The 24,492-nt window shown below is 26.7% G+C and overlaps 1 protein-coding gene across 3 annotated transcripts in view; it reads left to right on the top strand.

Annotated features, from left to right (window-relative positions):
- LOC145838579 (disheveled-associated activator of morphogenesis 2-like) overlaps positions 1 to 24,224 on the top strand; it is a 28,983-nt gene extending 4,759 nt beyond the window's left edge. Inside the window, exons 5-24 of one of the 3 annotated variants that reach the window (XM_082946194.1) lie at positions 5,398 to 5,533; positions 5,736 to 5,933; positions 7,737 to 7,853; positions 9,126 to 9,299; positions 10,136 to 10,253; positions 11,906 to 12,050; positions 12,470 to 12,528; positions 13,272 to 13,462; positions 14,228 to 14,275; positions 15,714 to 16,103; positions 17,267 to 17,329; positions 17,485 to 17,517; positions 18,650 to 18,805; positions 19,398 to 19,537; positions 20,001 to 20,089; positions 20,434 to 20,602; positions 21,397 to 21,507; positions 22,589 to 22,784; positions 23,038 to 23,208; positions 23,439 to 24,224. In XM_082946194.1, coding sequence (XP_082802320.1) covers positions 5,398 to 5,533; positions 5,736 to 5,933; positions 7,737 to 7,853; positions 9,126 to 9,299; positions 10,136 to 10,253; positions 11,906 to 12,050; positions 12,470 to 12,528; positions 13,272 to 13,462; positions 14,228 to 14,275; positions 15,714 to 16,103; positions 17,267 to 17,329; positions 17,485 to 17,517; positions 18,650 to 18,805; positions 19,398 to 19,537; positions 20,001 to 20,089; positions 20,434 to 20,602; positions 21,397 to 21,507; positions 22,589 to 22,784; positions 23,038 to 23,208; positions 23,439 to 23,654 — 2,920 coding nt within the window. In that variant the 3' untranslated portion in view covers positions 23,655 to 24,224. The remainder of the gene's footprint in view (positions 1 to 5,397; positions 5,534 to 5,735; positions 5,934 to 7,736; positions 7,854 to 9,125; positions 9,300 to 10,135; positions 10,254 to 11,905; positions 12,051 to 12,469; positions 12,529 to 13,271; positions 13,463 to 14,227; positions 14,276 to 15,713; positions 16,104 to 17,266; positions 17,330 to 17,484; positions 17,518 to 18,649; positions 18,806 to 19,397; positions 19,538 to 20,000; positions 20,090 to 20,433; positions 20,603 to 21,396; positions 21,508 to 22,588; positions 22,785 to 23,037; positions 23,209 to 23,438) is intronic. The other 2 variants (XM_082946196.1, XM_082946195.1) reach the window with 2 other exon arrangements.
- Positions 24,225 to 24,492: the final 268 nt, after the last annotated feature.

Below are 24,492 nucleotides of genomic sequence, written 5' to 3'. Positions count from 1 at the left end.
CTAAATAAAATATTAGCCTACATTTGAATACCTAGGTAAGTTTTCTTAGTACGAATCGTTATATTATTAGTTTTTCTTTAAATTTCATACTTTTGAAGAGATTTTACGGTATCACGTTCCAAGGATTAAAAGTCATAGTTAAATATTTATATTTGGCTGAAAATTAAATATTTGTTTAATAAATAGATGCGTGAAGTTATTTTTTGTACCACCTTTTTGATTAGAAATAGCTGCTTTATGAGGTTAATAAAATCTATAGAACCATAAACCTTTTCAAATAAAATAATGCTTTTTTTTGTAATAGTTTAAAATAAGTTGCTTTGAAAGAGCATTTAATTTTGTAGTGATTGTATTTTGATAAGTTATGAACATTTTGAGTTATACGAAGCTTTTCATGGTTGTAAAAAAAAGTAGTTTGAAATAAAAACAGTATTTTCACAACATGCAGTGCGTGAAATTCGTGCATTGAAAAGCATAAAAGTTGATATAAAAATATTCAACTGTTGATATAAAAGTATTGCAAACAAAATATACGATTTGTTGTTATTGGCAGGTCATCAAATTTAATTCGAAAGCTCCGTTTAAAAAAACTGTGTCGGTTTTGTATTAAAAAATGTAATTAAGTTTGATTTTATTTTAAAAGCAATTATAAAAATGTGATTAAATAGAAGTAATAGTTTTTAATTTAAACTTTCAGACTGCTAATTAAATTTTATCTATATAAATTCATTAATTTTGATTATACGCTCGACAAAGCATCTATTTATTACGTAAACATATTAATCAAAATTTCAAAAACAATCGTGTTTTTTAGCACACTTATGTATGTACATTGTACATATGATTTTGAACTTTTATTAATCAACTGGTTTTGATAAATGAGTCTAGATTTTTGTTTTGTATACAAAATACAAATGAAGCATGTGATTTAGTGAATTAAAAATCAGATGATAAGATGTTTGGTAATTCTAACAATAAAACCTTCTTGAATGTAAACCAGAACTTTTTCTTATCTTATCACCGGATTAAGTTGTTTTGTTAGTTCACATGAAAAATTGCGTGCCGAAAAATTGTACTCTGAAAAAAAATTATAATTTTTCTCATGTTAAAAGAAGTTGTAGGAAACTTACCAGAGAAAGAAAAATTATGACAAAAGAAATTAAACGTGGAATTCTCTGAGTTAAAAATACTCACTTAACTTCATTGTATTACATACATGTTCCATCTGCGCCTATTTAACAACAAACAAAGAAGTTTCATTTATCCAACACCTTGGTTGAAATTTCGAAATGAGTTTGGTTACAACCAAAACTGTGTGGCATGTGTTCATGATTTAAGAAACATTAATGCATTTATAACCACGAAAATCTTGAACTTTGTCACCATAGTATATGCTTATGACATTATTTATAGGAGGATAAGATTTGATTTCTGATTAAATAAAAGTAAGTCAGTTTCAAAGTTTTTATCAAAATACTAAATAAAATCATATATTAGATAATTTTATAAGTAAGATTTAGGTAAAAGTTTTACTGAAACATCGCACCATGTTGAAAATTATTTCCTTGTTTTACTTGAATATATTAACTGAATATAAAATGTTTCAAACTGTGACTAATGCTTTTAAGACTTATATATCAGTTTTTAACATAAGTTTTACTAACTTACCGAAATATTAAACCTATTATAGTTTTTTTTTGTATACTTAATTGCTTTATTCTTTTCAAGCTACTTGCTTGACCCATTTTACGTGTTTCGATTATTTTGTGTAACTAAAACTTTATATTAAGTATTTGAACTACTAGCAGCTTGATAAGAATTCATGTTTGTGTATCGGAAGTCATATTTGTTGATTGACAATAGTTTCATTAACTGTTTTTACTAAGTAAATTTTTAGTTTTTTTACATCTAAATATTTCCTAATTTATTTTAAGTTTAAAAAGTTTATCCTACTTTCACCAAGTTTTAATGGTTTTTTACTTATTAATGGTTAGTTTTAACTAACGTTTAAATAAAAAAAAGTTAAAGTTATTATTCATAATATAAACCAAACAGACATTTTATTACGTCAACATTTTAAACTAGTCATTAAAATAGTTTTTTCTCTTAACAACATCTCATTAGTAATTGTTGGCAGACATAAAAAACCTGCGTTTGCGTGGAAAATTATTTGTAACCCAAGCAGTAAATTTATGGGCAGTTAACCGGGAGAATGTCGCTGAAATAATTCGGCAGATCACGAAAACCGATAGCAGAGCAATTTTTCATCGGATTATTTAAGTTTAAATTTTAGAAAAAAAAGATACAATAAGTTTAAAAAACTTAGAAAGAAGTTCTGTTTCAAAAAACTTTTTTTCCTAGGTTGTGAATTTTGTAAATGAAGTACGCTCATATATCGTGAAGACAATAAAACTATTTAATAATAATTGCAATTTATCATCGGATTATTCACGTGTAAATCGTCCAAATCTTAAAAAATATAATTTTCAATTTGTTTTTGTTTTGCAGCCGAAATGCAGACGCCATCGTAGTGATTTAATTTAAAAAGAGATTTTCTTGTCTGAGATTTGATTTGTTGCGAGGTCAGCTTGTATTGAACGTTGAAGCACTTCTCGAAAAATAAGCCGATTTGTACCACGGTGATAATAATTTCAATGGAAACTTCGACTTAATATCATTAAATGCTTTTTGATTGCAATTATGCTGCATCTTTTAAGAGTTAATTTTAGCTTAATCAAAAAAGAAAACTTGTTTTTCAAATAGAGAATTTATAAATTCAATTCTCACTAGTTTGCAATTCGGATTATGATTAATTTTTATTTCGTTGGTGGTCTTTTGTAGTGCTGTGTGCGGTATACAAGTTAATTGTGTAAATACTCAGCTACCAATTAAAACGAGTTCAAATCAAAAGAAGCATTGTTATTGAGAGTCAACACTTGAGAATTTTAAACTTAACATTGTCTAATTTTATCTACTTTCTGTTATTACTTGAAGCTCTAAAGCGATTATTTTTTTATTGCTAACTAAGTAAAGACCTTTTTGACAACTTAAACGGTATACATTGTATTATAAATGGTATGTTAAATATCATATGTTAAAATTTTTTATTATTAATCTTATCCTTAAAAAATAAACTCAGTAAGAAAAACATAAAATATCTGGTTGTACAATGTGAAGTTTTTTATTGATTTAAGTTATTAAATAAACACCTATTTTCAGCAAACTACATTATTTTCTAATATTTAATGAAAATAAATTGTGTAAAATAAGGCTGAATAATTTTGAGATATAAATATTTACCTTGAGATAATGTATACAATAGGAGTTTCAATAAATTAAAACATACCTGTGCTTATATATGAACTTTAAAAGCTCCTTATAACAAGACACTTTTAAACAGTTTATAACGGCTTCAGCTTCTGTGCTTAGAACATGTATTACTTTTATTTGTTATAACCATCTAAGGCGATCTTATAAAGCCCAAAAATGAATAAAACTAAATCCATGCGTTGTTATATGCTTTTTCATCAAAAAATTTTCAAAACTGGTAAAGTGTACTAAAACAACATTTTAGTTTTTCTTAAACGCTTACTACTAGTAGAGACATATTTCTGAAAAATTGTAAAAAAGTTTAAAACTTAAATAATATACCTCATGCTTGGTGTATAAGTGCGTAGGATGATTGTCACACGACTTTTCAACCGTGAAAGAATTCCAGCTGCAATTATAAGCGACAATGGCAGCATTTTGTCTGTCATATAGCTGGTGTGTGAAATCATTACGAATTTCTATTGTTTTCTTAAGTTTTGGCGGCCAACTGTAAATTACACTTGGCGTAGAGCGAGCTTATTTTGTATATCGAAAGCGGTCAGTATTGAAAAACCTGTTTCTATTAATAACTATGTTACGTCCGTTTTGATTAAAGTCATATGTGTGTTGTTACAGCGTTTTATTTAAGTGTTAGGTAAATCCACTTCTATTATTAGGTATTATATGCATTAAGTAGAAAAATGTTTGTGTAATTGAACTCTTATTAAGCATCATTAGTATAATTCATGCTATTTATATTTTTTGCTTGTCCAAAGATGTATTCCTATTATAAAATTTGTGACATAGGCTTCAAATCTACTTTTCTAAATTTATGTACGCTTGTTACGGCTAAATGTCAAACATGTAAAATATTTTTCATATAGCTTCATTTATGAAGTTTTTAAATATCAAAATACTAATAAGTATGCACTGTTTTATTTAGTACTAGTATGTATTTATAAATCTATAACTTGACATTTAGTATGCATACTATTTTTTTAGTATAAGATAAATCAAAATTATCCTTAATGATTTAATATTTTTATGAAAATGAAAGCAAATGTATGAATTAAAAACCCAGAAAATTTTATAATTATAATTTTATTTAGAATAAACTTAATTTTCACATATTTAAGTTGAATATCCAAGTTTTACAATCACGTATGTTTTCACATGTTTATAAACAAACTTTTATATGTTTGACTTGTTTATAAACTCACTTGTAAAAAGACGTTACTACTATTGTTACCTAAGCGCTGTAGTAGTTTTACGTTGCATTTACCTAAGTACTTTGCATGCAATATTTCTGTGAATGATTTGACCTATTTTAAATGATTCTTAGAAAAAAATTGTTATATACTTAATGAAACAATGATTAAATTGACAATAAATTAAAAATATATGTAAATGTGTTTGTGTAGTTAATAACAATAAGTATTTGATAACAAAAATTCAAAAAAATTTATCATTAAAATCGATAAGATAAATCTTAATTAAATATAATTCAGTGAGTTTTAGACTTATCATTGTTAATTTTCACACTAATAAAGTTTTTAACTAGTTTAACAGAAATATTTTTTTAATTTTCAGTACTATAAATATTTTTTTTTTGTTGATAAAGTTTAAAGATATATGTACATTTTTTAAAAACTTAAATGTTATGATGAAAAATAAATTGTTACTGTTATTAAATAAAGTTACAAAACTACTCAAAAAAAGTTTTAAATAAGCTCGTGGAATGTAAAGCATTGTTATAATGTGGCTAGTTCATACAATAAACTTAATTTATTATTATGTGTAACTTTCTCATTAACTTAGATTTTTTCAACTTAGTTTAAGTGACTCAAATATGGCTAAAGTGTTACACAAGTTAGGACGCAAAATTTCTTAACAATAGTTCTAAACAAATTCTATAAACGACTATTGTTTTTATTTCCAGTGAATTTTATTTTTTTTACTTGATATTATTTTTGGTAATATAATTCTATCACTTTTTAGCTGCTTACTTTTACTAAAGTGAAACTCTTACCTATTGATGCTGTTTTTCTAAAGTTTCAAAAATACTAAATTTACACGATACACTTTCAGGTTCATAATCAACTTCACGGAAGTTGACGGGGTGACATGCCTGATTCGCTTCTTGTCGGAAATGGTGCCAGAAGTAAGAGAGTCCAGAGTTCACACCTCAGCCATCGGGTGCGTGAAGGCTCTCATGAACAACACTGTACGTTTTTGTTCTTTTTAAAGTTTAAACACCAACGTAAAACTTATAAAGCTTTTTAGACAAGTTAAGCTAAGTTAATAGTGTTATTTTTTACATCTGATTTTTTACTCTCTAATCGTAAAAAATCTGATTAAAATTAAAAAGGTTCTACTGAAATAACTTGAAAAAAGTTCTTTAAATAAAAATAAAACTCCCAAAACAGCAAGGCAGAGCTGCAGTGTTGAAACACCCGGATGCGATAAACGTCATCGCGCAATCACTCAAGTGTAACAACCTCAGGACCAAGATATCAGCTCTGGAGATATTGGGTGCCGTCTGCCTAGTTCCTGGCGGACACAAAAAAGTTCTGGAGGCGATGATCCATTTTCAGAATTTCGCACACGAACGCACTAGATTCCAGGTCTGTATGACCAATTAGAAAATAGTATCAGTAAATATTGTGATAGTAATGAACATTACTTGACATTTGTTTTTAGAATTTCCATAAGTTATCACAATTTCCATAAGTTATTTACTGTTTTGAATTTATTTGACAAGGTCAGCTAACGCTCACCGAAACCAGGTAGTAAACCAAAGCAGTGCTTAAACATTTGTTTTATTACATAAGTTATCACATAAAAATCTATTAAAATGTTAACGCTCAACACTATAATTAATTGTTTTTTAAATTACTTTTTATTGGACTAGTTATTAATATTTCGACTGTTATTTTAGATTTAATGCAATAAACAGGGTGGCCACAAAACCTGGAAACCTGAAAAATCCTTGATTTTGACAATTTAGGCTAAAAAAACCCGAAAAAAACCTGGAACTTGAGAAATTAAAAAAAAAACTGAGATTTTGAATAAAAATAACTAAAAACCTGGATTTTTAAGCAATTTTTACATGTTAAATTGTGAAATTTTGATATGACACAAATAATCTATAATTAAGATATTTTTTTTTGCAAAGTGGCAAAGTAAAATAGATTTTAATAAAGGTATACTTAACTTTTTGAGACTGTTAAAATACTCTATTCTGCTGTTAAAGTATTTACATTTTACTTCAAAAAAAAAATGATGAGTTTTAATATTTATTCTAATTATTTAATTATCTAAATATTTAAAAAAGGCAAATAGAGGAGTTAGTTACTGTTTACAAAATCTAAATAGAATAATTAGATAAAAAGAATAAAGTTTAAACTCATTTCGTTAGTTATGTTGTTGGCTTACAGAAAAATGAATTAAGTAACTTGGTTTTAGCTTTTCCGTCGTTCAACAAGATACTGGATTGGAATATTAAATTTAATATTTTATTTTAAATATTTTGGTTATAAATTTACACAGCTCAAATAAAAAGTAGACACTTAAAATTTTATACCTCTTAATTAGAAGAATTTATTCAAGGGCGTAGGGAGGTCTAACATTTTTTTTTACTAAAAATTGTATTGTTGCTTATGAAAGCTTAAAGTACAAACTACTAGCTAGTTTTTATAGAATTGAAAAGCATTATTTAACTTTTGAGATATTGTAATTTTTGCAAAAGTTTTGGATACAAACGTATCGTAGAATATTTGAAAATTAAAATTAAGTTAAAATCAAAAACAAATAGGTGTTTTTTTTTATAAAGTTTTTATTTCCTAAAAATTAAAAATTTCCTGCACTAAATCTTTTTTAAATTTAATAATGGCCTTTCTGTTAAAATTTGAAGAAGGTTGGTTAAAAAATGAAGGAGAAGATAGATTTTTAATGAGTTAGTCTTTTTTTGCGTTTTAGGTTTGCGCCTTCCATTCGGAACCTATTGAAGTCACCGACTTTGATTGCTTATATTTCAAAAATTACTTTGAAATTTTTAAGCGTTTAAAAATGTCTGATAGCTCAGATAAAACTGCATAAAATAAGACCAACTTGTAAAAATCAAGGTTAACCCCCCTATGTCCTTAAAATATGTATTTTTAGTCCAATTTGAATTAATTCATGTATAATAAATTAATTACTTAAAAGTTAATTACTAATAAAATTGTTTATACCTTTAAAATAAAAACTAAAACATATGAATTATTTCCTAATAGTTTTACGATGGTAAAATGAATTTGTACTTTTATACAACATCGAATAAAACACCATATCAACTGTATAGTAAACTGTAACAGTTTGTGAGAAATATTAACAAACAATACATAACAATTATTTAAAAACAATAAACAACATTAATTCAAATACAGCACATAATGAACGAACTGGGTTCAAGTATGCTCGGTCAGTACGCCGAGTTTGAAGTGGAGTTTAAAAAATCAATCATCGGCTTCTTCAACTCTGTTATATACGCTGGTCCCGGCAAGGTTGGTTTCAATATACTATTATTAAAACTAACGTTCTTCATAAGATTCGCAAAAATGATTTTGTTTGATAAGATATCTAAAATATACTTTTCATATTTCAAGGCCTTATCTTTGTTTGTTTATTTTTTATAGCTTTTTTAAGAGTTATTCAAGTTCGTAATTTTTCTATACTTTGGAATTAACATTTATTACTGTTGTTTCTAATGTTCTGTTTTCTCCCTTCAAAAGCCGTTGAATTGCTTTAGTCGTAGTAATTGTCATGTTTTGTTCTTGTTTTAATTTCAGGAAGTACTTACTCTCAAGAGCTTTTAATGCTGGTAAATCTGTGTGTTAATTTCCATTCGTGTTTATATAATCATTTCGGCCGTGAGTGCTTTTGTAAGTGGTGTGTTTAAATACTGCATCTTGTAATAACACATGAATAATTTAGCTGACACTTTAGCTGCGCGTTTAGTTTTACTTTCTTTACGATGGTATTGTTGTAATGCATCTTTAACTATAAAGTAAGTAAGCAGTTTTGAATATATTAAGAATTATTTAATTTCGAAAAAATAAAACACCGAAACTTATAAAGTATAACGTATTTAAAAAGTATGTATTTTTTTTTTGATTAATTTTTTTATTTTTGATCTTATTATCTCTTTATAAGTTTAGGAAGGTAAGACTTTTATATAAAAAAAGTTGTTGCTGTTTATATTACATTTTTTTGTATGCAATGTTTCATTATTATAAAAGAAAATGTGGTGCAGCTAATGATATTATTTCTAATAAGGAAACCACTAAAAAAGTCACATGTTTTGTAACTTTAAGGTTATACAACTTTGTTTTAATTGATTTTGAAAAAAAAAATCTAATTTTATTTTAGCGATCATATATTTTACTAGGAATAAAAGTTTAATTTTTTTTAGAAATTATGCCAAGAATTAGTTAAAATTTTAATAATTGTTCAAAAACAAAGTTTTCATTCTAGTGAATGCTAAATGAACATAATAATTTATATAATAGCAACTTATCGAGATCATCCTAACTTAGAAATAAGTTTTTTTAATCTTATGTTATAAATTTTTACATTTTAAACTGTCAATGCCGCTATTTTTTTTCTTCTGCATATCTGAATTTGTTCAAATATCAAACTAAACGTGTTATAATTTTTATTAGTTTACCTTCCAATTGTACATATTCTTCTTAGAGAATGATCAAGATCTAATGAAAAATCACAAAATTCACAGAAAAGTTGGTAACAAAACAGCTGACTAAATACTTTCATCGCAGGACCACCTTGAGTTCAGGTTGCACGTGAGGTACGAGCTACTCCTCCTTGGCATCCAGCCGCTCATCGAAGATCTGAAGACTCGTTTCGACGATGAGGATCTGAGCAAGCACGTGGAGTTCTTCCAGCTCGTCAGAAAGGAAGACGAAGAAGTCCTCGCCAGCAACTTCAACACTGTGAGTTTCAATGTTTGATCACTTCAAGTGTAGATGAATAGTGTGTATATAAATAAATTATTTGATCTTTTTAAATTGCCAATAATAAAATTAATCGTTTAAAACTATTTTGTTTAAACCTTTTTGTTTGAAAAACTTCAAACATGTTGTAAGTTGATCATTAAACAAACAAGATAATTGTTTTAATGCTTCACAGTTTGTTAATTACATTGTTACATAATATTTACTCAACTTAATATAAACCCTTTTGTTTAATTACTGTACAATCTTGTTTATTTTAAGATTTTGCTTTTGAAATATTTTTAAATCTAGTTAAATTTCTACAAGTAATTTTTAAGATATATATATACAGTATATATAATTACATTAAATTATATTATGCATTCGATTTAATAAAAAAATAAAGCATACCAAGCAAAAAATTAAATAAATGTAAAAATATTAAATTAAAAAAATTAATTTAAGCCAGCTGCTTAAAAAAAAATTATTAAAATTAAGTTTGTTTGAATCATTTTGATAAATTAACGCACCTGCTAACAAAGGAAATAAAAATTCTTGAAATTTAGTTTCACCACTTTCAGCTGTGAAATTGTAAGTTTTAACCTTATACATCTTCCAAGTTTTTTTTAGCTAGCTTTTGATTTGGAATATTTTTTACACCATTTATAAATTAGCCGTCTAATAAAAAAAAAAACTATAATTTCATATTATATTTAAAATAAAAAAAATTCAATGTTGTTTTTCTAATTCTCTTGTAGATAAAGTTGGTTTACAACGTATGATTAAATCTTTGTACCAAGCAGCAGTCATATTTTTAACTGACAAAAACGTTACAGAAGCAAATAAACACGAAAAGTGCGGAAGATATGTTCAAGCATGTTCGCGGGAAAATCGCGCTCACTGAAGCGTATCCGCATTTCCTATCACTCCTTCAACACCTCATGCATTTACCTTGTTAGTAGTTGTTAATTGTTTGTTAAGTACCGTAAAATATGATTACTTAGTATATCTTTTTTGTTTTCTCAGTTTTAATGAACCTGGTGGAAGGTTTACTAAGTTGATAGTATTAATTTTTTATAAAAATATGTGATTTGTTAATTAAGCAAGTAAACAAGATTTCTTTAAGAAAACCTTTTTATTTTACTCACACACGTTAAAACTACTAACACTATTATTGGTTATTGTTTAAAAACATAATTAAACTGACGTGTTTCACCATCCTAAGTTAAATAAACTTAAGCTGATTTCAATTATAGTTAGTTGATAAATACTAAGTATTAAGAAATGCTCCAACAAAAACTTTTAATTAAGTTGGTTTGCCAAACAAATTAGTTCAATTAAGTTTCGCCTAAATAATTGTTTTGTTTTTTTCAAAACTATACTAATTTCTCTGTACTCTAAGGAATTACACTTCCTAAAAACAATAAATTTCAATGTAGTTTACTTAGTTAGGCAAAAAAAAAAACGAAATAGTTATAAAATTTAAAGCAAATATTATTCAACGTTTGTCAAATGATTTTAAATTGAATTTATTTTGTAGTGTTTATTCACAACAGTTAGGAAGTGTAAATCTAGTTTAATTTATGTAATAAAAACAGCTATTAAAAGCTAATTATAACTCCTTAAATAACAATTAGGATAAACAAAACATTTAAAGAATATATAAACCAATTTGGATGGTTTTAATTGCAACACTTTAGCCGTGTTAATTATGTGCAATAAAGTTTCCAAAGTTAATTTATATAAATTTGATTTTTTATATAATCATGCTTGATGATTTTGAAAAGGGTTACCAAGGTATATATTAAGTCATGTGAAAATATTCAAGTGCTCTTACTACTTTGAAGGATTTTTATCTCTGCCTCATTAAACCGCTTACTTGTGTAAACTTCCCAACCTAAAAGGTCAACTAAACATTACTCATTCAAAAGTAGTCAACAGAGCAGCTAAAACCTATTTAAATCATATTTTGTAACCTTTTTAGTGTTGGTATATTTATTTTAAATTCTTACAATAAGACATCACTGCTAATATTTTTATGTTGTATGAAATAAACAACTGACACATTGAAATATTAATAATTGTTATCAGTATAGATATGTACTAAAAGTTTTTTTTATTATTAAAATTTGATTAATATAAAAATACTATATTATGCTGTTGTAATCTGATTTAGTATCAACAAAGTCATCAATTAAAATTTAAAAGTAATAGTCTAAGTTAAATTAATTGATGCATAGATAGTGTATAAACTTAAGTTAGTTTTCAAACTAATGTTAGATACTTTAATTTAATGAATTTTAAACTTCAAATATTCACTTCAGTTTTAGAATTTTATAAACACACGTTTATTTTCTGATGAGTAATGTCATGAAGTTATTTGAATTTTACAAAACAAAAACAAACTTTAAAATTTTATTCTTAACACTATTTTTAAAACAATTGTTTAAAATCAAGTTTTAAATACTTGTAGAAATTTTAAAACTTTTGTTTATACCTTTGTTGTTAGTTTTTATTGTTTCAATCGCTAGTTGACTGAATTCCGTTTCATAGTTTCAAAGCAAGTTACTTAAATTTAAAGTCATTAAAAATAAACGAATGCACAGCAAACAAGCAAGGAGGGTTGAGAAACGGGCATTCATGGCAGCTAGTTGATTGGGTGGTCCAGCAAATTAGTTGCCAGTTGAAAGATGGAACCGACCCGGACATTGAACTCATCAGAAACCTGAATGTTGAAAAATGCGTTAAATTGTCAGTTTTATTGAATAACAAAGTTTATGTTAATTCATAACTTTTAGCAAAGGGTTTAAATAGAAAGAAAAAATATTGTGTAACAAGTAATAAATATAATTAAAAGTGACTAGAATTCAAAAATATATTTTAAATATTTTGCTCCGTGTTTAATTTCTAATTGATTGAAAACATGCTTATATCGGTATAATCTTTTTATATACACTATTTTAAGGTTTGTTGTATAATATATTTAGTATTTTATAGTCGTACAACTATGTTTTATACAAATTTTTTAAAGCATCATCATACAAAAGAAAAAGTAGTGTATGCATAAAGCTTAAACCTTTTTCACGTCTTAATTAAATCCAGAATTTATTAATATTTTCTTACTGGTTATTTATCACATTTTAACAGTTTGTAATTAATTATTTCTACAGATTGGCCGATGAACAAGAAATGAAAAGGTTGAAGAATTCCGCAGACCAAATGAGAAAAAGTATGTTACAGTTTAAAAATAATTAAATTGTGGAATGATTTTTTTTGTGTTGCATAAGGTGTTTTTAATAAACAAAATAACAAGTTTTTTTGACTGTGTTTAGCTTCATTCAAGTTTAAAGCATTAACAATGAAGTTTTAAGTGTCTCTTATAAAAGGTCAAAAGATTATTTGAAGCGTGTAATCCTCAACAATCGCTGGAATATTTTTATTGTTCGTTTCTTACATCACACTAGATTAACTTTGGAAGGACTTTACATGTTTCCTATTCTTATAGAAATTTAACCTTTTATAATTTTTTCAAAATACATAAAATTTTTGAAATAAAAACCTCTTATTTTATTGCTAACAATTTTGATTGAAAAATATAATAAAAGTAATGCATTTTAGTGTAAAAAAGATCCAAGTTTTATGATTTTTTTTTTGTTATTTTTAGTATTCATTTTTTTAAATCAATACTCGTGCTTTTAATTTTTTTTGTTTATATTTTAAGAATATAAATCACAACATAAAAAATTTTTGTTTATAAGGTCTTACTCGTATAATTATAGTATCAGTCTTAGCGATTGTTATTATTTTCAATTAAATGAGTAGCGAAAGATAATTTTTAAACAGTTTTAATAACTTACAAACAGTTGTAGCTGCCTCAAATCGTTTTTTATTGTTTAAGTTTTTCAAAGCGAAACCGCTTTCGGCATTTATATTTCTTCTGTACAACCAAAATGCAACTTTACAAACTGTTAGAACACGACGAGATGAAGGTGAACCTGGTGCGGAAGGAGCGGGAGTGCGAGGTGAAGACGAAGGAGAAGGAGGAGGTGATGCGGACGGTGACCATGCTGAAGGGAAAGTACGAGGGCGAGGTGGAGAGGAGGAAGAAGGCCGAAGACGAGCTGAAGGACGCGGAGGTCCAGAAGGAGAAGCTCCAGTATAATGTCAGTTTTATAATATACCGTTGATGTACTAATGTGTGTAATATCATGAAAAAGGCTCTTTCAGTCATAAAAAAGTATTTAAAGCCTGCCAAGCTGTTAAAATTCTAATGTTTTATTACATGAAATTTGAATATAAAATTAATCATTTTTTAAAGATACAATTTTACAATTGATTTTATAGTTAAAACTTGTTAGTTTTAATATAGTAGTTGTAAGTATGATAAATTAACGTAGAAAGCAAAAATTTACCTGAATGACTTATAATAGAGCTGTATAAAATGAAAAGTATTCGTTATAAGATTTCCATACATAACTTATGTTTATATATGGCTTTAAAGATTTAGAAAAAAGTTGTATTTATTACAACATTTAAACTTTTTAAAATACACGAGATGCTTGTAAATTGGTCAACTAGTTTTAAAACCACTAATTAGTTTAGTAAAAATGATGTAATACTTTCCGTTGCTTTGCATCCTAATCGATCACCATAACAGCTGATACTTTAAACATGATTGATATTTAAATCGATATTTAAATTGATCATCCACAAACCCACGCAAAGCATTTTATTGAAACTAATTTCAATGAATACTACTTTTAATGCATGGATTTCTACAAAAATAAATATTTTCTTTATTTAGCTTTAAATTTATCATCTATAAATTTAAAATGTTATATACAGCCTATATTTATTTTTTGTTTATAATCACTTTTCGTTGAGCTTGCAATATTTTCACACTTTTTTTTTGTAAAAATGCCTCACAGATGCAAGTTCAGGCTTCAGCGTCCAGCAGCGGCAGATTTTTGCAGCCAGTAAGTTTCGATGAACTCAGCGTTTTCTATTGTTTTGCATGAAGTTTTTTTATTTTTGAAATTGTTTGTCTTGCATTATATAACTGTTTTGCTTGCGTTTATACAAATGTTTAAAGTTGTTATAGTTTTGTCAAGTTAATCATTTGCCTTTAAAGTATAAAAGTGCAGTTTTTTTCTGTGTTTAAATAGATTGTATAAAGTTATTGTTATGTTTGTCTCGTTTGTTTTCAAATGTGGCGATCACGTTCTGTGTATAAACATAAAGTGTTGATAAAAGTAGTAGACAATTTTAGTTATTGCTCATACTTTATTCATTCAGTATGTTTTTGTTTCATTGTAAATTTTGACTGTTTTACATTATGACACACTAAATTTAAACACATAAATGAAAAATATTGAGTAATGATACAAAACTTTGGCTTGATACATTTTAATATGAGATTAGTTTTACTGAGCATAAATAACTATATTAACTTATATACATATATTTAAAAAAAAACATTTATTCGAATGCTAAAAAAAGACTTATTGTTTGTAAAACATGTTTTCAGATATGAACTACATAGCTTTACTACCGTATAATAGGTGATTTTCAAATTTTTATCTTTTTTTACTTTTTTCAGATTAATTTTTAAAATATTTATAACAGATTGTTATCCACAAATTACTTAACAATATAAGGAAGAAACTTAATTACATTGTTTGTTTAGTCAAATAATAGTACTTAGGTTTGTCTTGAAATCTACATTGTTATTTAATTCTTTTTACTAAGAAGTATTTGTTACTTGTTAAAGTATTTTTTTTTTCAAAATTTTATTGATTTATACAGTTGTTCTTCTAAGCATGTGATGTTGTGTTCGATATTTTTTAATGAAACAAATTTAAATAACTTTTAATAGTTTTTACCTATAAAAGTTAAGATAAAAGTCAGAATTATAGCTTTAAATTATAAAAAAATCTTGAGTAAAAAAACAAGTCACTTGAATAACTGTTATAATATTATAAATGCTGGAGTTTTTTTTAGATAAGTTGTTTAATTTGGTGTTTATAATTTCCATGTAAAAATGATGTTAATGTTTTTTAAGCTTGCAGCTGTTGTAAAACAATATTTCAAGTTCAAAATAACTATAAACATTAAAAAATATTATATTTAATTTTTATTTCTCATAAAATTTTTACTTAAAATTTTTACTTTTTTTGTCTTTACTTCTGTATTATTCCAACTCAATATTTTTGACAACTACGGAATTATTATAATATTTAACCTTTCAATAAAATATATGGTATAACTATTAAAAGTTAAAAAGATCTCATGTCTATAACATGTTGAAATTGAATATGCTAATTTTTCATATGTAGAATCTAAACACTTAATAACAACGCATGTAAAAGATAAAAATTCAAAATGACTCATTTTAAAATAAATAATAACCAACAGTTGAACGAGGAACAGATGGCGAAGGAGAAACTGCAGTCCATCATCAACTCCCCGCATTCTTCTGTGACGTCACAAGCGTCAACCATACCTCCATCCTCCTCCACCGTTGCCCTTAGCAACATCCCTGTCCCTCCCTCCCTCAATATACCTCCACCGCCGCCCCTCTCAGCCGGAATTCCCCCTCCACCTCCCGTTTCAGCTGGGGGTATTCCCCCGCCTCCACCACCCATCGGAATCGGCATTCCTCCGCCCCCGATGGCGACAGTTGCCAAGCAACCGCCCGCGAAGAAGATCCCCAAACCTGCGAACCCGCTGAAGAGTTTCAATTGGAGCAAGTTGCCGGTGAACAAATTGGAAGGAACAGTTTGGGAGAACATCGACGAATCTAAAGTTTGTTTTTTTGAATTTCTCATAACAGATGGTTCAATGAATGTGCTGGAAGTTTGATGATAGAATTCAGCAAAAAACTGTTGTTTTTAACCTGTATTAGAACTAGATTCTGTATTTTAGAATAAGTTTAATTTAAAAGTTTGATTTAGAAAAGTCAGGAAAATTTTGGTAAAAAGTCAGGAAAGATTAGGAAACTTTTCTCAGCTTGATCAGTGGCAATCATGCATAATGTTTATGGTTTGTTATATAAATAAATAATTCCAAACTATTGTTTATGTTGTTACGGTTGATTTACTGTGTTTAATACTAATCAGAAAAAAAATTTTAATAAATTTTGTTTACAGTATACTAGTATATCCGAATTAGCTATTTTTTATTTGTAATATACAGCTCTAAATTTTGAGTAATATTTTGTCAAGTTGAACTCAAAAGTTGAAATTTTTTTTATTATACTACTTAAAAGAATATTTTAAGATATGTATTTCAGAAATATTAACATTGTTTTTAGTATTTACATAACTTGAAATTTTTGTATTTCTTTAGTAAGGATTAATACTTTTTTTTAAACATGAAAAACTAAATTACTTTACAATTTGATGTGTTTAATTAAATTTGAAAGTATTACAACTACAACGAACCTGTATTAGTATCTTCAACCTATACATTAAAAACATATTGGTAAAAAAAGTCATTACGTAGCTTCTCGAACAAAATTATTTAAATATAATTTAAATACTTATAAATTGGTTGAAGCATTAAAGAAAAAAGTTAGTTATAAAGAAGTATCTAAAATTCCCTAGAGTTTTAAGAAGTTTTGAAAAATTTGTAGTATTAAAACATTAAAACTCGAAGGTGTTTAATTTTCCCGTAAATCTCTTTTTTTATGGTAATTGTACTATTGGTGAATTATTATAGTTACACGTATCTATGGTTCGCTTGAATTTAATCGGAAAGAACAATACAACTTAAGATTTTTAGAAAATAGCGTTTTATGCTGATAAAAATATAAAACATACAAAACAATAGTGTAACGAAATTTATAACTAACTTTTTTTGGACCAAATAATAAAAATTGTTTGTTTTATCAGTTCGTTGAGTAAGATGTGCAATACGATTTATACTGTAACATTTATGTTCAACTAAAATCTATGTTTGAAAAACAGATATACAAAATGATCGATTTGAATGCACTGGATTCAACATTTTCCGCTTATCAACGCCAACAGGTCAGTTTTTTTTAAATAACAATCAGTTTGTCAGAAAATAAATAAATTGCTCGTTTTAATTTGCTTCAAAACTAACCATCAAACGCTTTATTTTACATGCTTTGCTTCTCACACGTCATCGTGGAAAACCTTGTATGACGTCATAACGAAAACAGGATTCGAACGCAATAAGCCACGCTTCAATCAAGGTCTGTTGTATGTGAAATCAATATGTGTTGCGAAATCAGCATTAAACTAGTTCTATCTGTTACAAAACTGTTTTAATTACTTTTAATAAATTACAGTTACAAAATGATAAAAATTTTATAAAGCGAATAAAATAAAGTTTGCTCCGTATAACTATTTTTTATTATATTAACCAAGTAAAGGTTTAATTGCAACTATTTTTATTAATAAAAAAATGATATGATACATTTTCGCTTTGCTCTTTTGTATGTTATCGAATACTTCCATATTTTTTTAAATTTTAACAAGTTGTAAATAACTAATTATATTTAGTATTTAAAATTAAAATTTAGCAGTTAATTTAATGCTTTAAGTGTTTGTTTGTTTACAATAGTAAGTAATTATGTAAGAAATTGTTGTAACCATAATTTTAAATAAAACATGACAAAAAAAATTTCATTTTATGACTTGATTCCATTTTTAATTTTTGTTTATAAGATATTTGAAATAAAATATCTAAAACTTAAAATTTAACAAGTGAAGCAGTACTAAAACTAAATTTACTTTTGTTACAACAAACTCTTTTAAATCTTAATTGTATACAAATTTTATCTTGTATCGTGGGAATTTCAAAGCAATTTCAGACACTTTAATAATCTGTAAAAGCATGACAAATGCAATTAATTGTGCTTTATATTTTATTATAATATTAAATTTATATTTTTCACACTTAATTTTTTCCACTATCAAAGCAAACCAGATTTGTTTTTTCTTAAAGCATGAATAAAATTCAAATTGTTTTTTGATTAATGGTATTTTAACTTTAAGCGAAATTTATTTTTTTAGTTTTAAAATGTATAATGGTTACAAAGTTTGGATAAAATTAATTTTAAAAGAAAGTTGCTATAGTAAGGCTTGTTTACTATATGTACTATTTGTTTTTTTTTTTGCTTAAATACTTAATGCACTCTAGACTTAAAACACGCATTTCTGTTAATTTTTTTTCATAATTTACTAAATATAAAAACTGGTAAGTAACTACTTATTGTATCAACTGTATAAATACTTGATAAGAAATATTGAACAGCAGTAAAATATTTTTTTTAAATCATTTTAAAAAACGGAATTAAAACATTGTTTACATGAAACAAACAGAAATACGGATCACAAGAAGACATCAGTTCGGGTAGCAGAAAGATCAAAGAACTGACTGTAATTGATGGGAGAAGAGCACAAAACTGCACCATTCTCCTCTCCAAACTGAAGATGACCAACTCGGAAATGAAGACTGCCCTGCTTGATTGTGATCAGGTCTGTTTTTTATTGAGTAAAACTATTTTTTTGTAGTTTTCGATCTATGTTTTTCGTTATCGTTAGTTTCAAACTTTTTATTGTTCTTTAATTGTGTCTATTTTTTATATGTTTAAAATACCGGCAATAAAAATAGCAGCAAAATGTAATTTTTATGAGTTTGTTTAATAGTAAACTTTTATGAATTTTCATTTAACTTCAAAAAAAAAGTTATTGTTTTGGGAAACATTTTAACGAATAATGTTTATTTATTTAACATTCAAAATATTAAAGTTTTATGAGTTGAATAAACACTTTATACGTTACTGCAAAAGTCTTAAGTAATGTAAATTGAAGTATTTAGATTAAATAGCTATTTTTTACAATAACTAGACGTTTACTAAACAACAAAGTAAACTTTTTTTTGTTTATAGCTCTTTACTCTTAATTTCTAATAGTTTCTATTCAGGTCTAGTTTATTACTAATTCTGATGGTATTACTGAAACTTTTCGTTATAGTAAACAAAAAAATAAAAAGAAATAAAGTATTGGTTTATTTTCCTCTATTTTTATGTAAAACCTGCTTAACACTTGACCTTTCAACAAATAACAGAGCGAGTATTTGCAAAAAGACATGCTTGAGCAGTTGATCAAGTTCATACCAACTAAAGAAGAAGCCGATTTGCTGAATGAACACAAGGATGAAATTGACAGAATGGCCAGAGCTGATAGGTTCTTGTATGAAATGAGCAGGTTAATTGTTTCAGATGATAGTATGTTGTTTTGAAATTAATTTACCGATAACATCTTTCAAATCATAGATAAGTCATAAAATAGTTGTTATAAAAATACAATAAAAATCACTATAAAGTTGTAATCAACTTGTGTTATTTCAAGTCATATTATTGTTTTGATGTATATAAATAAAGCTTTTGCTGTTTAATACTTGTATTAAACTATTGATTAAAAAAAATTGTTGTATATAAATTTGTTATTTCTATGAATTTTCATTAATGTACAAAATTACTTAAATTGAATATATTTAATTAAAAGTAATCCAGACGTAAAAAAAGTTTATGTATCTATTAACTAAAATACTAAATAACTAAAGCAAAAAAAAAAAACTAAATTTTTATACAATATACTTTGCAAAAGTTGCTTGTCAGTTTGCGCGGGATATGCTTGCTTTATCATAATGTTGTGATTATATTTGTAGAATATTCCATTACGAGCAGAGGTTGCAAGCCTTATTTTACAAAAAGAAATTTCACGAAAGAATCGGAGAACTCCAGCCTAAAGTTGAAGGTATAACTAAATTTTCTGCCAATGATTTCAAACACAATGTTGTATTTTAAAACAAGCTCGTAGTGATTATGAATTACTATGTTTTATACAAATCGGAAATATTTTTTGTTTACCCTTAAATTTTTTTAAACTATAACTTTTTTAAAAGTTAAATTAAATTGTTAAATTTTAATTTCAAAAGTGTTTATTAAATTTTGATTTTATATGCAGATATGTTAACATCTAAGAGAAAAATATCTTAGAAAGCTACATTGAGTATTTTCAAAGCTTCAATGCTTTTGTTTTACAACTTTCACCAAAAAGTCATTACAAAACAACCGCGAAAGTTTTCGTTTTCTTTCCAGCGCTTTTGAAAGCATCAAAGGAAATCCACGGCAGCAAGAAGCTGAGGAAAGTGCTCGAAATAATCCTCGCGCTGGGCAATTACATGAACAAAGGGACGAGGGGGAACGCTTACGGCTTCAAGCTGCAGAGCTTGAGCAAAATAATCGACACTAAGTCCTCCGCTGACAGGTTGACAATTTTCGCGTTAAAAATGATTTGCGTGTTGAAATAATTGCGTCGTTAAACTGTTGGGAATTTTGTGTGTTTTTAAGCTTAATTTTGAAAGGTGATTATTTCTTTGATGGAAATTTGAAATAAGTGCTAAAAAACAAAAATTTTACTTTTATTATTCGGAAATTTTGCATGTATTTTGTTATATTTTCAGTGTTGACAGTAGAATTTACGAAAATTTTACCTATATAATAAACTTAAAAAGCAGTAATTTTGTCCAACTATAAAGTCAGATAGTATTAAACTCGTTTTTAAATATTAAGAACATTGATTTAAAAAGTTATTTTAACTTAATATGTAGAAGTTTATTAAAATTATTTAAAGAATTTTTACACGTGTTTTGCTGTGTTATCAGAATTAAAGATTTTCAGAAAAATAATAATGCAAAGTTATTTTTTATATACTTTTGTCATTGCTATTACAAATATACGTATAATTTATTGCTTTATTGACATTTGTTTTGTAAAACTAACTTGTCTAACAAGAGTTGACCTGTTTTTAGAAACACGATAAATTTTAAATGTATGTTAAGTTGTAATTACACTTTTATTTGTTGACAATTACCCATAAAAATTAAACTTTTATTTAAAAAGGTTCTTGTTTTGAAAAAAAGTTTTGAATTCTATTTAACAACAAGTATTTACATTTTTTTACTAGAAGTTAACATTTGTTGCAAAATAAATAAAATACTTTGGTTACTGAAACATAGATGACAAATTTTTTTTATCAATAATATTTATAATTTTTCTCAGGTCAATAAACTTGATGCACTTTTTACTGCAAATATTGGAGGACAAGAAGTTTGCTGACGTCAGCAGTTTACCAGACGAACTGTCCAATGTTGAAACTGCAGCCCGTGTTAAGTGAGTGATAAATAAATATTTATACTCGGATAAGTTTCAATTCCTCACGTAAAACATGTCTTTCTAGAATTTTTTAGAAAACAATAAGTTAACAAAACTTTTAGACGTATATGCTTTAAAATTTGAAAAACTTTTCAATCAAATAGAATTAAATAAAGTATATTTCTTTTTAAACAAGAAATATTATAACTGACCTTCAAAATAAAGGAAAACTTTTTATTATAAAAAAATTCTGATAAATTTTGTATTTTCTGGTTGAGATATTTTTTGTTGAAAACTACACTAATACACAATACTAATATATATTTTTTATACAAAGATTAATATAAAGTTTAGATGGACAGTTTGTAAAAATGTGTTTGAAAATAACTTAAGTTATGAATTCTATACTTGTTATATAAAAACTTTAGGAAGTCTCCTAATGATTTTTCTTTATTTTGAAATTAAAAAACAATTTAATTGATCTATAATATTTCGTATGCTGTTGTCAAAAAACTTATTAACAGCAATAAAAACATATGTAATCAAATTTTATTGTTACAAATATACTAGTCTCAGGGTTTTTTCATCAAATTAATAAGTATATATTTAGCTCATTGTTTTATTTTCGTAATATCTTTTATACACTAAATTAAAACATTCTACACATGCTTGTCATTCTTAACTGTTAATTTTAAATTTTTCATTTCAAATAAAGTTTTACTTACTTTTGCTTTTTTGTAATTTTTATAAATTAGAATGTTTTTTTTGATTTTATGCTGTCAAAATTTAGTTTTTCTCGAAAAAATAGATGTACATAAACACGCAAAAGCTTTTTTGCAAATTCAAAATACTTTTGAAATTGATCTTTTTGACTCCACTTTCTAGTAAAAAACAAAATTTTGCATTCTTTTGCTTGAATTTTTATACTATTTTTCAATTATGTCTGCAATGACGTTCAAGTTGAAATACGATGTTATTTAACTTATAGATACTTTTCAGCAATCTTTTTACCTAATCTTAACATCGTCTCTAAATTCGCGCACTCGAAGTAAAATTCCAATAATATTTTGAAAAAAATTGAAGTTTATTTTACTTTCAGTCTTTCTGAGCTTGAAAAGGAAGTGGGTCAGTTGCGGATTGGCATGAGAAACTTAAAGAAGGAAATAGAGGTGATGACGTCACGGAACACGTCACAATCGGGCGACAAGTTCGTGCCAGTCATGCAGGAGTTCGTCACAGTCGCGTCACTGCATTTCTCCGAACTCGACGACACTTTGCAGTCGGCGAAAGAAAAAGTTTGTTCTGTTTTAAATGGAGTTTATATAAAAAATGACGCCAAATGATTGACATTTTAAACAAATGATGATATCCTTTTTTCATAAAAGCTTTTTAGATTTTAAATTTTAAAAAAAGTGTGATTTTTTTTTCGAATAATATTTTAAATTAAACTTTTCTAAGACAAACTAGACACCTTATCTTAATCAAACCATTTTAAATATTGTTGCATACTTTTGCCATGTTTCCACAAAATATTCGTTTTTTCTTCAGTTCAAGAAAGTAGTGGAGTCATTTGGCGAGGATTGCAAGAAAATACAACCCGATAGTTTCTTCAGTCACTTTGTTGACTTCCTTGAAAGTTTCCAGGTTGCCAAGAAGGAAAATGAAGCTGCCAAGAAAAAGAAACTGGAGGAAGAAAAACGAAAGTTGCAGGAACAGAAAGTTTGTTTGAATATAGCTCATTGATATATGGCTTGAAATAAACAATCTTTGTTCGAGGTAAAGCTCAAATAACTTCGAAAATATACAATTAAACTCCATCTTCCAATCATAAGAAAAAATAAAAGTCATATATAATTTTTAGATTTGCCTAACCTACTTATTTGAGCTTTAATACATATAATTTTTATGTTAATACTTATTTTCCATACCTATATATACACGCTTCACAGGCGGAGGAGAAGCGCAAGAGGAGCGCGAAGAAGATGGGATTGAGGGAGGCGATCAACAGGGAGGAGGGGAACCGGGGAGAGTTCGACGATCTCGTGTCAGCACTAAGATCAGGAGAGATATTCGACAAGGACAAGCACAAGTTCCAGCAGAGGAGGGGAAGGGCGAAGCGGCCGTCCATTTCGGCGGGAAGAGAAAGAACCGGATCCAACCGGTGATTTGTATCCGCCAGGCGGCGCAATTTTGCGGGTTTTCAACGTGGTCGATGCTGTAAATTTCTTGCAGCTTTTTATAACTGAGTACGTGCGATATTTTTTTTATAAGTTAAATGTAAAGTTTTGTTTTGGTAGTCACACGGTACTGTAGAACATGCGGGCTGACTTTTAACGGTGGCCTTTTTGTAGGTAGCTAAATATACAAAGTGTTTGAAATACTGCATGCAAATGTTTTTTAGATCCAAAAAAAGTTTTTATTTCCGTTTTAGGGAAACTTTGTAGGCTACTTAAAAGCCTGCACAATTCCGAAATACTTGTTGTTTTTTTATAAAGTTTTGCTACAATGACGTTTTGTTGCTACAGTTTTTTTCTTTCCTTAATTCTCAATTTATTTTCTTTACAATGATGATTTTTACCATCAATAGTTTTGTATTTGATAAAAAGCGAGTTTTATCATTCCGATCGAATTATTTCCAACGCTTGATATTTGGACGCTACTTTTGAAAGATTACTTAAACAGCCGCTTTTTCTTTTGCATTCAACGAAGACTCTGCATTAACCAATAAACTATAAGTCAGATACTTGAACCTCTATGTTTTTTTTAATGCTTTTGAACAGTTTATAATAGATGTGTTCTCCTTGTTTTAAAAGTTGTTGTTAATAGAATTGTTGTTTTATTTAAAAACTTTTGAAAGTTTATGTAAGTAACTCGTAGTACAAGGTTGCCAAAAAAACTGGAATTTGAAAAAAATCTGGAAATTAAAACAAAAATCACTAAAAAATCTGAAATTTTAAGCAATTTTTACAAGTAAAGTAATGAGTTGTCAATTTTACATAAAAA

This window comes from Thalia democratica, chromosome 6, assembly GCF_965202585.1.
Source record: "Thalia democratica chromosome 6, ktThaDemo2.hap1.1, whole genome shotgun sequence".
Lineage (NCBI taxonomy): Eukaryota > Metazoa > Chordata > Thaliacea > Salpida > Salpidae > Thalia > Thalia democratica.
The sequence above is the reverse complement of the archived record's forward strand: the minus strand, read 5'-3'. Positions and strand labels throughout refer to the sequence as shown.